This window comes from Athene cunicularia (genome assembly GCF_003259725.1).
Source record: "Athene cunicularia isolate RWA chromosome 2 unlocalized genomic scaffold, athCun1 chr2_part1, whole genome shotgun sequence".
Lineage (NCBI taxonomy): Eukaryota > Metazoa > Chordata > Aves > Strigiformes > Strigidae > Athene > Athene cunicularia.
The window spans coordinates 25,198,093-25,211,895 of record NW_020799095.1 but is presented as its reverse complement, the minus strand read 5'-3'; the positions used below and the strand labels follow the sequence as shown (position 1 = coordinate 25,211,895).

General features: G+C 37.0%; 1 protein-coding gene across 1 annotated transcript in view; it reads left to right on the top strand.

Annotated features, from left to right (window-relative positions):
* The window catches only part of UMAD1 (UBAP1-MVB12-associated (UMA) domain containing 1), an 80,854-nt gene extending 73,810 nt beyond the window's left edge, over positions 1-7,044 (top strand). Inside the window, exon 4 of the mRNA XM_026843476.1 lies at positions 5,446-7,044. Coding sequence (XP_026699277.1) covers positions 5,446-5,703 — 258 coding nt within the window. The 3' untranslated portion in view covers positions 5,704-7,044. The remainder of the gene's footprint in view (positions 1-5,445) is intronic.
* The last annotated feature ends 6,759 nt before the right edge of the window (positions 7,045-13,803 follow it).

Genomic DNA, 13,803 nt, shown 5'->3' with positions numbered 1-13,803 from the left:
GATTGAGTAAAACCAGAACCTTAATCTTGCTTGGTTTGAGTTTGCAAAATTGTTAACAAAGAAAACCAACTTTTTTCTTCTAGGATAAAGAAATTAGATAGTTGGTTTAGGCACTAGATATGCAGTCTTTTGTGGTACTTAAGAATGCTTTTCAGGATAGAATTACATTCTATATATGTTTCATAAATAAAACTCACAGGCATCTCTAATATTTACTAGGATAATTAAACCAACCTACATTAACCGTGGAACATTTGGAGTATCCAGAGTTCAAAAGGCAACTTCCCAATTCTTCCCCTCTGCAGAGATTAACAGTTTTAGGTGTTTGAGAGGGCAAGGAGCATGTACTAATTACAGAAAGTTCATTCTGTATTTAAAATATCAAATTGTTCCTATGTTAGAGAAAAAGCTAGTTCTTTACACTTTTCTAATTGCTTTAATGACAGTAAGGATGTACAAATGTACATCATTATTGATTCTGAAAGTGTGGTTTAGCAAAGATTCCCCTACTGTTCTTTGCAGGCCAGGATACTTTGTGGGAAGCTTGCTATAATAATGAAAAAATGTACGTTAGAGGTCCTTTTTACTGTTTCTTTAGAAATTTTTTCTTTAAGATTTCAGCAAGATTAACCTGACCTTGATCCTGTTCGAGTCTAAGATAAACAGCTGAAAAGCATGCTTTAAAGAGGAAAGTGAAAAAGAAAAGTATCTAAAATGTATGTCGCAAATCACTACAGATATTCCTAAATGCTTATTTTAAAATCTGGTTCTGAACAGCAATATTGATAAATGGAAAAAAAACCATGCTGCCTACTAAACACACAAAATTGTACAGGTGGCAGGAGCTCTTTAAGAAAGACAAATCACTGCTGTATTACAGAATGAGAGTCATAAAAAGCTAGGAAACAAGAGCCCAAAGCAAATGGGAAGACTGATTTCCACTGACAGCCATTCTTGCTTTTAAAAGCTTCTCCAAGGACTCGGTCTTAGCCGAAAGCTTTCAGCATGGAAATCTGCCCTATTGCAATGACTGACACCAGTCTTAGGCTAGTATTACAATCCCATTCACTGCATTTCTGTTAAGAAAGAAAGAATGCGACCAGAAGCCATTTGGATACAGCAACAAGCTACTGCAAGGTCTCCAGCGCTACTTCTATCTACTTTTGTTCCCCCAGGTAGAAATAACTTTTTTCTTGAGTCCTCGGAGGGGATATTGACTAAACTTTTGAGTGAGCCTCAAAATAAGAGCAACTCTTCTGATTCAGTGAGTTTTTCTGAACCATCTCAGGGGCATCTGTATTGTGCTTGTCTTGGTGGGTTTCTTCCCTTCTTACAGTTCTCTGAGGGTATAGGTTACATACTTATTGGTGTGTTGGGTGTGGGGTTGTGTTGTTGTTGATGTTTTGGGTTGGGTTTTTTGTGACATTTAAAAACTATCGTGTCATGTACACTTTTCCCCACTCCAGCAAGGTTTTACTGATCCTTTTGTCCTAGCTTAAATTTTTGAATATGAAGTGCTAAACATTCAGAGTGCCTTGTGAATAATTTTCCTTTCCCCCTCTGTTCCTCTTTGCCATTACTATCCTTATTTAAAAAGTGAATCGTCATCAATAGAGTGGTAGAATTCCTACAAATTTTCTAAAAAGACCCAGTGAATACCCTAAAAAGCATCAACTGAAACACAATTGGAAGAAAATCCCCTTAAGACAATTTCTGTTTCTGGATATGTTAGAAATAACTGCATAATGCTAAATAAATTCTGAGATACGTTATGATACAGTCTGAAATACAGTATTTCTGTATCACCAGTAGTGGTGTAGATCTCTGTCATAATTATGATATTGCTGGATATTTACTAATGTTCTGGAAGACTGAATGTACTGTTTGCTTCTCAGGGCTGTCTCTTTAAGAAAAATGGGTCTGCTTCTAGGAAAAAACCCACCTTTTTTTTTTAACAGAAAGTACAAATTTCTTTAAATGAACAACTTTTTATTAGAAAACCTTGTTCAATAGTTTGGATGATAATAATGCTCGCACTGATCTTTGATTCTCCTCAGAGTACTGTAAATCCAGCTTCTAAGTACATTGTAAACTATGCATTTTTTCTTCCTTACGAGAGTCTTGGCAGACTTTTTTTTTTTTTTTTTTTTTTTTTTTTTTTAAAGAAAAGGAGCAAAAAGGAAGAATTCAGAGGATAATTTTATACTTTGTCAGTTTTGAAATAACATGTCAGAGCACAATTAGTGTCTGGTGGCCAGCTACCATATATGTTTACATACTGTTTCTTTTAACCCTGTTCATTTGGATTGCAAACCAAGAATGAAGAAAATACCTTGAATATTTGAATTAAATCTGATTACCATGCCTTCTGTGATCTTAACTGATTTTTTTGACTCCCTGGTGTTTGGTGAAATGTAAATTGTTTGGTGATCTTTTAAGTGCATTCAATTAATATTCTCATAGCAGGATTGTGTCATAGCATTTGGCAGTGCTTTGTTTAGCTAATGTCCAGAGAATATGCTCTGATTGTATTATGGATAAATAAGTTAGGCATTTAAGTAGAAACCAGTGTCACTAATCTGGGATATCAAATTCTCTAGGACTTGCAGTTCTATATATGCTTGAAGAGTGGATGCGTGAAGACATAAGCCATTTCATAACCTTGACTTCAATTGCATCACATAGCTGTGTGCTGGTGTTTGCATTGTAACCAACTTGGGTGATCTCAGCACTGATGGGTGATTGTTCTCTACTAGAGTGTCCAGTTCTTCATTACATTACCACAGTGCCTATAAAAACCTGGTGGTCAGGTTGGCCTCATCTAGGTCTTTTCACTGATGTGGATTCTCCAGCATATGAGTGAAATATGTCTTAGCCCATTTAAAGGATGTCTTTATGGTTGATCTGATCTTTCACATGAGGCCAATAATCTCTTCAAGAGTGCTCAGAAAATTCTGCATAGCAAAGGGCAATATGATTCCCTGTAATGACTGCTCTGAAATTGAAAAATGACTTATTGCAACCTGAATTGTTCAGGAAAGGAAGTTTTTTCTTTGTATGTAGTTACCTAATAGATAATGTAATACATGCCATAGTGCATATGACACACTGCATACTAGGTAAAGGGATGGGCTCCACAATATTCAAGGAGTTAAACTGCAAACATGACAGAGTTTTCCAGCAGCCTATCTTCAGTTAACTTTCCAGGTTAACTTTGGCCAGCATTTGTCTACCATGTTTGGGTTTTGCATGCTGCATTAAAGAACTGTCCTCCCCAGATTTTCTATTTTTCCCATTGCATAATTTGTTGGGATGTCAGTCCAATAATAGTAACATAAAATGTGACTTTCTGTAAATTAAAAAGTGAATGTGGATGTTTTAAGATAGTGAAAAATAGCTATTTTCAGGGGAGACAGTAGCGGTTTATGTGTGAGTCTTTTCCTTATTTATATTGTAAACTGATCTTTTCATATTGGACCCAAGACCTTCTCATTGAGGGGGTTAGGTAGACTGGGACCCAAAGACCATTGGATCCAGGGTGAGATTATGGCATTTGTTATACTGACCTGACACTTTCCTTTGTTCTTGACATATCTATTATGTTGGCCCAGCCATTTTGGGCTTTATTTATGACGCTATTTTGACTATCCAAATAGTATCAGAATCTATAGCCTTTTAAGAACCTTGCTGACAGTATACAGAGGGGGAAGTTTAAGAGTTGTTTAAAAGTTTAAAGTTGGGAAGTTTATCTTAACCTTTAGGTTTCTAGTAATTGTGAGTGTAAACAAAAGCTTCCAAATAAAGGTCCATTTCAGAACGTGCAGCACCACGAACACCTTCTGTCCCAGTAGCTGATGGAGGAGCGAGCTTCCTCCTCACCTAAGACAAGTACTGGCTCTGAACTGACTTAGATTGGCAAGATTATCTATTTCATTGTTGACAGTTTAATAGAAGGTTTTAGTGTTTATCTGTCCTACTAGATGAAATGTTGGGTTGTGTAAGGAATGACTAGTGCTTGGGTTGTGTTCAAGTCCTTCCTTTGAGAAGGAGATGGAGTGCCTTTCACCTGGCTAAATGCTTAGCTGTGTTACATACTCCCAGGCTGGAAAACAAACAACCCCACCACCATCCCACTGCCCAAACTGTCCTTCTGTCAAACATCCACAACCTAAGAATCTCTCTGTAACATTCAGCTCCAGCACAGGTCAGATCTTGAGCAGCAGAGCTCCCCTAAAAATCATGGAATCATTTAGGATGAAAGCAACCTCCATACAACTAGATCCATTTAACTCTTATGATCTGCTGAACACCAAATTAGGGTTTAGAGTTTTCAGTGCTCTCCCCTCCCTAATCAGAGTATAAACTTTGGACTTTTCTGTGTGCTGAGTATGGAAGGTTGGAATGAAGAAGTCGGGACTGTAATCAGAAATTCATGTCTAATGTTCTTGGCTCTGACATGACTTGTTAAGCACTTTAGAACAAATTACTGAATATTTCTGTATGTGTGCTTATAAAAAATAAAAATCCATATAACAAAGATCTTACTCCTAGAGATGATACGAGAGCTGTCAGTTTGCATAACATTTTATTGCTATAAACAGTAAAACAAGTTAGATTTGATTTCTAGAGGCAGAGTAAATAGTATTTTCTTTGTTTTCAAAACAGTAGATATTTTAGGATAGACAATAAGGTGATATTGGTAGGCCAATATTAAAGCTTGCAAGTCTATTGGGTCTAGCATCCAATCTGCTGGCATTGTCTGTAAATTCTATTGACTTGTTCTGTATGGTGGGTGTGTGTGTGTGTGTGTGTGTGGTATTTCATTGCTGGTTTTTTCATTGGTGTTCTTCATAGTTTTTAAAGTTTTGTTAACAGTGGTTTTCTATAAAGCACATATTTGGCAATGCATATGTTGCCATATATAATAGACCTCACCAGCCAGTCATGCAATTCTGTTTCAAATTGGAAAGCAATATCATTAATACTTTGAAATAACTGGAATAGGAGTGGTTTTTAATTATCAAAATCATGCCTTTGTTGGACAACTTCTGAAAAGGCACAGGGAGAACAAAAGATGGAGCTTCATCAGTTTATGCAAGGAGTTATATGAAGTAATTTCCTCTCAACATGACTGGACATAATGACAGAAAGTCCCACCAGCCTTACAGGTTTCATAAATGCAGAGTAACAGTAGGTGGAGAAATCCCACTAATCATTAAAAAAAAAAAATCTGTTGTTGTTTTACCCTTATTTCAAGTCAGCCTGATCTAAAGAATTATGTCAACATGTATTAAGAATTGCTGTTTTAGATCTACCTGATCCAAACTCTGAAACTGATTTTATTTATTGTTTTTTGTTTTCATTTATTAGTGGGTCATGATGGTTCTAAGTACAAAGCCTTAGCTGTCTGATTTGTAGTATCTAAATTTCTGTTCTTCTCTTTAGATAAATACAGGGAACCGATCGCAGTTGACTGTATCAAGTGGAGAGGTGGGAAATGAAAGGAGTCAAAATTTGGAAAGCAGCCCTTTCATGTCAGATCTTCTGAGTGACGTACCCTTTGCCCTAGCACCACATGTGTTGGCAGTACAAGGCACCCATAATGATGTTCCTGACCGATTGCTCACCTACGACATCAATGATAATTTATCAAGGTTTTGGTATGACTTTACACTTGAAAATTCAGTGCTTTGTGATCCATAATGTTTTCTTTATGTTTTCTGTCTGCATCAAGGAACAAGTCTTAAGGTGAAGATAAAGACTTATTTTAATTGACTTAATATTTTGGGGGCCTGCCACTGGTATATCAGATGCATTGCATCAAAAGAATTATTATTCACAACTGTGTTCTATTTGTTAGCTTTAAGTGAACTGTAACTTGCTATGTTAAATAATCTGTTTATCTCCAAAGAAATCAAGCAAAACTGTTTCAGCTAGAGTATGAGACTGGCTGTTGGTAATCTACTTCCCTTAGGTAGGCTGCAGACACAAACATTTCATAACTTTAAGGTGAAGTCTACGCACGTCTGCACTGTTATTTCACTCAGATACTAAACACATAGATACTGTTACACATGTTAGATCACCTCTGATTTTCTACAGATAAAAACCAGTATTAGCACTAAAGCAAAGCAGCTTTGCACTACTGGACAGACAGCTTTTCAGTTAAACCAAGTTCTAAAACTCAGAGTTAATTAGGATACTTAAATAATTATGAAGACTTAATAAAATTGGTTAAACTTACCGATTTCAAAGTGACAATCAGTTGCTCCTCTCCCTTTCCAGTAGATGGTATTTTTGACCATGTCTTTTTGTGCCTGGAGAAGTCCTCCCCGCCTGCCTGTTGGCTGCTGTTTGTTCTCATTACCACATGTGTTCCTGATTTATACACAGATCAGCTTTTCCATTTTAACCTCTTTGCCCCCTGAAGAAGGAAATATCAGGACATGTACTTTTAATGGTCACACCCTTCTTTTTTTAATTTGTGTGCCAGAGATACAGATGGCAATGTTTAACAACAGGAAAACATTACATTGTTTCTTATCCAGCTAAATTAAATGGCTAAGTACCTAAACATGCATTCTCACAGACCACTGTGTCCCTCACTCACAAGCTTTGGGCATGTTTTCCCCAACTAAAACCAGAGCTGCTGTTGCATGAACAACAGCTCTCTGATGTAACATCACGATTTGTGATGAATAATGATCTGTGTGACACAAAAGACTACACTTGTTTTCTCTCTTGGGGTAGAATATTTATATTGTGCCAAATGTTAGTGGATATTTTCATATATTTTCTATGCTCTGTGATAGCTTAAAATACATATATTTTCAGACTTGCATCCTCTTACAGTATTTGAGATAAATACTGTAAATGGTGGAGAAATTACATTGTGAATATGTCTTAGGTTGTTCTTCGTGTTTTAGATTTTTAAAATTGTATGTATTTAATATTTTTGACAGCTATGTTCGTAAATGTTTTGAAGTTACTGTTTCAGGGAAAGTATCTGTGCTGCACACCAATAAAAAAATGCTAAATAATAGTGAATTATTTTTTATGCACAAGAGTTATTACTCAGCTTCGTCTGTATTGTTTACTATACATGTGACCATTCAGACTTCGTGGGAGCTTGAACTTGGTAATTCAATTTGGAAATCGTTTCAGTGTCATTTAAAAACCAGAGTCCTTCTAATCAAGTATGTCACACTTTCATCTGATGTATTATTGTGTGTGCTGTGTTGGTGACTTGCAGTGATTTAGGTGGCATCCATGACACTGCTCTGAGGATAGTGTGGCTGTGAGCTGGGAAGTACTCAGACCTCTTAGAAGGAAGAATTAATTTTACCAAGTTGTTTAGAACTGGTTTGTGTGCTGAGTTTTCTAGTTAACACATACCTGAAGGACTGAATTTGATTTTCATTATTGTTTTATATTTAATCGTTAACAAATTAATCATTCTGTAAATAGGATGTTTCCGTTCAAGTTGTCCATTTTGAATCTGAAATGTTTCTGCAGCTCAGCTGGTCTAGAAGCAGAACTGCAAAACACTGTTGAAAACTGAACAAACTCACAATATTCATTCTTTCTTTGCTAGCTGATGTTGCATATAATTTTTTGCATTCATTTTTTGCTTAAAGTTAGATCATTTAATTACATTTTGTCAGAATGTTACAGCTTCATTACACTCAAAAAAAAAGCATCCTTTCAAAAGAAAAGGAGAGGCAAAGGAGAGTAGGGAGGAAGTTGTATTCACCTGTGATGAAAAATGTGGACAGTCCATTTGGCTTTCATCCTTAATCATGTTCCATAAAGGGTAAAATTTACACCTAGCAAGAGTACTAGTAATGAACAAGTGTACTGGGAATGTGTCCCTTGACTGCCCTCTCTTTAGCAAGGGCTGGGGCTCAAGCCTCTCCCTTGCTTGAGATCGTCCATAAAATGTGGATTGAAGCCTAGTGGTATCCAGATAGAAAAGGTGAATTTTTTTGCCCCTAGGATAAGAAAAAAATACACCTAAACTGTTACAAATTAGTAAGATTTATAGCTATTACTATTTGGCCAATAATAACATGAAGATGGCACAAAATCCTCAGAAAATAAAAGATTTCAAAGACAAAAAAAAATGTTAATTGCTTGTGTAAGGTATGTTTAACATCATACACTAGTGATTATTGCACAGAATATATGTGAATATGTGTGTATTTGTCACTGTCAACAAAATACTGGATGGTTCTATATATTGTCATTCAAACATTTGACCACCAATGAAGGTATATAGTTAATTTAAAAAAATCTAAAAACTATTAAAATATAATCAATAATGATAATAAAATAGTAAATTGCCCTGGCTCCGCTTTCTGTATATTCTGTATATAATAATGAGAACGTGAATAGAACTGTTTGCTTTGTGTTGTGCATATATATGTAAATAGTTTAGACAGAACTGAAAGATATTTCATAGCTGATGTCATTAATGTCAGAATTAAGACAGATTGACAACTCCAGAACTAATAAGGAAAGATCAAGGTGTGATCCTGGGCTAGTGATGTGCTGTAAATGGGAGCTTTGTCACTGCCATTAGTGGGCATATTACTAGGCCTGCACTTCTTTATTAAATGGGTTTATTTGGAGTTACTTTAGTTCATGGGAGATTTTGAGTTTCATTTGCAGTTCTCTACATTTTCCCTGCAAGAGATGTGCTCTGCATTGTGTGATAGCTTCCTTATGGAACTTTCTAATAAATCAAACATAACAAGACACTTCTTATTTCCTCTGGAAAAGTTGTAAATACAGGCTCTGGAAAAGTCTAATTTTAAACATAGAAAAAGGGGAGCAAAGCCCACATGTTCAAAGGTAAATCAAAGAATAATTGCATCCAGAGCAGCTCGACAGAAGACTGATTGGGAGCTGGTCCCTACAGACAACTCCCTGGTGACAAACTCAGAAGTGGAACCAGACAATGCCGTGTCTAGCAGGTCAGTCAAGGAGGTGGTTACAGATTCAGTTTCTGATGTTTTCTGTAAAGTATGATCCAAACCCTGATATTACAGTACTGCAGCTGGCAAATGTACACTTGTGTGGTCACAGATGAGAGGTTTTGACCTTAGAGCAAATAAAGGAAAAAAGCAGAGAGCATATTCACCACAGGAATTACAGTATCTCAAAATAACACACAGTTTATTGCATTTTTAGCTGGAGAACCTGTTATGTTCACAGAAACACTAAAGCAGCCTCCTGGGCAAGACAAGTGCGTTGTTCTGAACAATAGCATGAAACTTGTGCTTGAGAAACCGCTCTCCTCTCCTCCCCACAACCACCCTTTTGTTATGACATGATAATTCATCTTGCTTTGGGTTTTCTCTGCTTAGCCTAAGCCTAGTGAGCATGGAGAGGAACCAGAAGTGCAACTCTAGGGGTAAGTCCTTCCCTTCTTAGGTAACTGCAACTCTTCTACTGATGACAGGGCAATTTCAGATTAACCATCCTTTCCAAGCTGGAGAGTGTCTGTTATAGCAACAGAGAGGCAGAAAATCCTCCTTACATTCCAAAGGTAGGCTCCTGTTTGGTGCTGTAGGAAGAAGGTTTCGTAAGCCAAGCTGGGTTTGTTTAGCCCACCTGCTGTGCTGCAGCTCTTCATCAGCATTAAGTTTGGCATTCTGTAATGAGCTCACAAATTTAGAAGGCGGTATGTTAGGCCTCATTTCTTCCCATCAATGTGTCAAATTCCATAAACTAAAGCAAATTATTGATCTCCCTGTATCCTCCATTGAGACTGTGTTCTGTCTTTACCAGTTAGATATTTACATCCTTTGAGTCTCCTAGAGAACTACCTCTTTTCAGCATCATTCACAGCGATGAGACTGTTTTCTGAAAAGACATCTGGGCTTCCTTCTGCCAAAGGGATCTCTTCCCATAGACACTTTCTTAGCCTTCCTTCTGTCTGAATCACAGCCATCCAAAAGAAGAAATTTAAGTATTCATGCTTACTAGAAGGGAAGAAAAGTCAGTACCTTTTTCCCATTGTGCTGACAGTCAGTTCGCTTGGAAGCATTACTGCCCATAGAAAGAAACTTTGATTTTTGTCAATTCAGAATTTCATAATTTTCAGATGCTAGGAATGTAAGAAGTAAACTTAATCTGCTAGGCATGGCATCTCACTGTTTAGTTAAACTGGAGCACACATTTTAGGTTCTGTGTAGAGGTATGTGAAGTTTTCCTTTGCACTATATGATGCTAATGAGTAAGACTGTTTTAATTCTGCACATGCTGCCAGGCCAGCTGAATGATCTAAAAAGCAGTAAGATCCAAAGCGCTACTTTTTTACAGATATTTACCTACTATGAAATGGCAAGATTCTCATGTGTTTGTTAATTCTTCTAGTAGTATAGAGGGACAAATACATAGTAAAATGACATCAGACTAAGAGATGGGAGGGGGAAAGGACATGTAAAGCAGCTTTCATTGAACATTATTTCTGTAGTAACTAACACTGGCTGTAATGAACCTATGGAAACTAAATGATGTACACGTGATAAGAATATGATGACACTATATCATATTGGTGATCTGAATCAGGAAGTGATTATGGCCCATAGTGTTTCTTTGTGTACATGTAGTAGATAGCACAACGGTCCCTAATGCTAATGACTCTGTGCATTAACATAAATAATGCGAGAGTAATAATGGACCACATACTTCTTTCAACATCTCAGAGCACATACTTCCTTTTAGTCTGCAGCCTGCCATGAAGTAGTTTTTCTAGACTGTATTGTACTCCAAAAACGATGAATATTCTGTTAAATTTTGCTTTCTGATGAGGTATCAGGGTAGCTCAAAGGGTTTTGCTGTATCACAGCTCAGTGGTTTGTCAAATATATCCCTTCTACAGAAGCAAAACAGTCTGAGCATGCTGCATGGTAATAAACCAGGAGTTGTAAAGCTTTCAGCACTGTACTGCTGGTCATGAGATGGAGAAGTCTTTTTTCATGCTGTGGCAAAAGAGAGTATCTAGTGGTGAAAGTGGAAGTTATGATGACCCCAGAAGGATGCAGCAGCTGTAGAACAGAGAGACGAGGGCTTAGTTCTGCCAGCCAATTCAATTCACTTTTCCTTGCTGCAAAGATAAAATAAACTCTTGAGATCAAAGATCTCATTTACAAGGCTGTTCTCTTAAGTCAGTCAACACATGTACTTCAATAACAGAACATAAAAGAAACTGCTTACAAGCAAACAAAAAAAAGATGAGCCTCAATTATAAACATCCCTTATCCAACTGTTTGTGGATATCAGCATTATGGTTAGAGTGGCCACTCACATCCAATTCATGTAACTGTTCTGGGAGGTCAGCTTTGGGCATCCACCTAAAGCTCGCTGGAAAAGAAGTCTGAAGCAGATGGGCTCAGAAAATAAAGACTCAGGGAAACGGACCATCACAGTGAGAAGGGAATTACTTATTTAAAGCAACTGATTCTTATTAGAACCGAAAAAGAATGGGACTTTAGTCTGAACACTGTGTCACCCTTTTTATGAAGAGATCTGCTATTTCTCTGTTTGACTTAAGAAAATTAAGCAATGTGTTTTGTTTTGGAAACTGTACTGTAATTTCCTTTTTCAGCTGTTTTTAGAAACTACTGGTGCATCTGCTTGGCTTATTCTGCTCTTAAAGACATTTTTAGATTCTGGTAACTCTGATTTTGTCTATTTTATGTTTAGATAGGGCTTTTGTCACGGACTTAATATTTATCTTACCAATTGATTCAGAGGGTCTTTTTGTTGTTATTTGACTTTTATGTCTTTTGTAGTTTGGCTATTTCTCCTTCAGTTGTCTCTCAGATAAAACACATTTACACTTCTCCCTCTACTTGATTGGGTGGAATAGAACACATGCATTAAATTTATTCCAGAAAGGACTGCCAAATTTTATTTCAAGTAGTATTAAAGTACCTGGAGATATTACATATCAATCAGTATAATTATAGCTAAAACTGGAGACACAGGGTTAACATATTCTCTACATCTTTTGATGTAGTTCAACTCAAGTTGTAATTTAACTCATGTCTTGGGGGCAGGCAAAGCAGGAAGGTGTATTGGCAATTGATATTGGATTAATAGGGGGATTTTAAATCACTTCCTTTTTATGTGTTTCTGCATGTAGTGTGCAGTATATGCATCCACTCAGTGACAAAATAACTGCTTCAAAGCTAGAACTTGCCATCAGGTTTTTAAATGGCATCAAATAAGAGGCTCTTGATTAAGAAATGGAAATGCAGTGTTTTGCTGTAGATCTCTCAAATGGTTCACAGTAGAAATCAGTATTAAGATTCATCTTGAATCTTAATATAAATTAAATTGAAGACAAATTTTAAATCTTATGACAGCTGTAAAAAAATAGAATGAATGAGGAAAGATGACTGATGCATTTTTGTATTTTGCTTATAGGCTACCTAGCAAGATTATTCATGTTGCAGTTATTTCCATAAAAAAAATTTGTATGGCAGACTGTTGTTCTAGCTATTTATTTGTACAAATCTGAGAGAATCTCTAGGAATGAAGCCATTTTCCAGGATGATAATTTCTGTCCAAAACTCTTCACCTTCATGTTAAGACCTCTAAGTCTTCTCAAACCAGCCCTCTTCATGACCACCTACAATGGCTGTCTCTCCTTCAAAAGAAAGTTGCACCCTATTTTAGAAACATCAGCCCGATGCCTCCTGGGGGATACTCTACTCCATCCAGCTGGGTCTGGACAGATGGTTTGTTTCTGTGATGGGGCATATCCTGGTAGACAGGCATCTCAAGTGTGGTAGTCCATCAAGAAAAGGATGTCACACATTGATACCCTGTGTGTAAAAGCAATGCTGACTTGACCAACTTCCATTCCTATCTCCTACATGACTAGCCATGCAATGACAGACACCTGACACAATTCCTCTAAGCATGCAAGGTGGTGTTGAAGTCCCACTCTGTCTTCTTGGAAAACAACATACCTTTAAAATCTTTGAATTTAGCGAGATAATCTTCTGGTGATCTGTCAGTCTAAACAGATTGCCTGAGCCATTTCACCCTGCTTAGACCAAAAAGGGAGATTTAGGCCAAGATGCTAAAGGCTACCTCCTAGAGGAGGAAGTCATACGAAGACTGATATGTTCACCACAGACATTAAAAAAAGGTCAGATAAGACTTGCTCTGTGAAGATTTCCTGTAGCAATGGAAGCTTCTGGCTATTTATAGTAATGTGTGCACCATGAGTAAAAAGAATCACTTTTCGGTATTATATGGATTTGTATATCCTTGTCGTCATGGCACAGAGTAGGAAAGGTGTTCCTAGTGAGTCCACTGCAACACCGACCTAGCTGTACAAAGATTTTCTCCAAAATAAAAGTAATTATTAGGAGGAATAAAAGCCAAATAGTACACCCTTCTTAAACAGATGAGGTAATTCAAGTGAAGGATAAAATCTTAATTGGAAATTTGCAAATATTGTGGGTTTAGATAAATTGCAATTAACTGAACAAGGCCCTTCTGGCACCTACTGCCTCATCTTGCTTCAAAGAGTTATTTTGGCTCGTATACAAACTAATATTCTGCTTCCCCAAAAGAGCAAACTATGAAGATGATGCTGAAAAAGTTCTGCTTTGGAACACCATTCGCTTCTGATAGATCACTTCAGTCTGGAAATCATGACCCAGTAATTTGTTAGTCTCTTAGAGAACAGTCCACTCTCTTTTAGGACTTACTCCAAAACTGGTATCCGAACAGGTAATCAGTGCAAAACCATCTCAGCAAAGTGGATCGGTGTAGGCA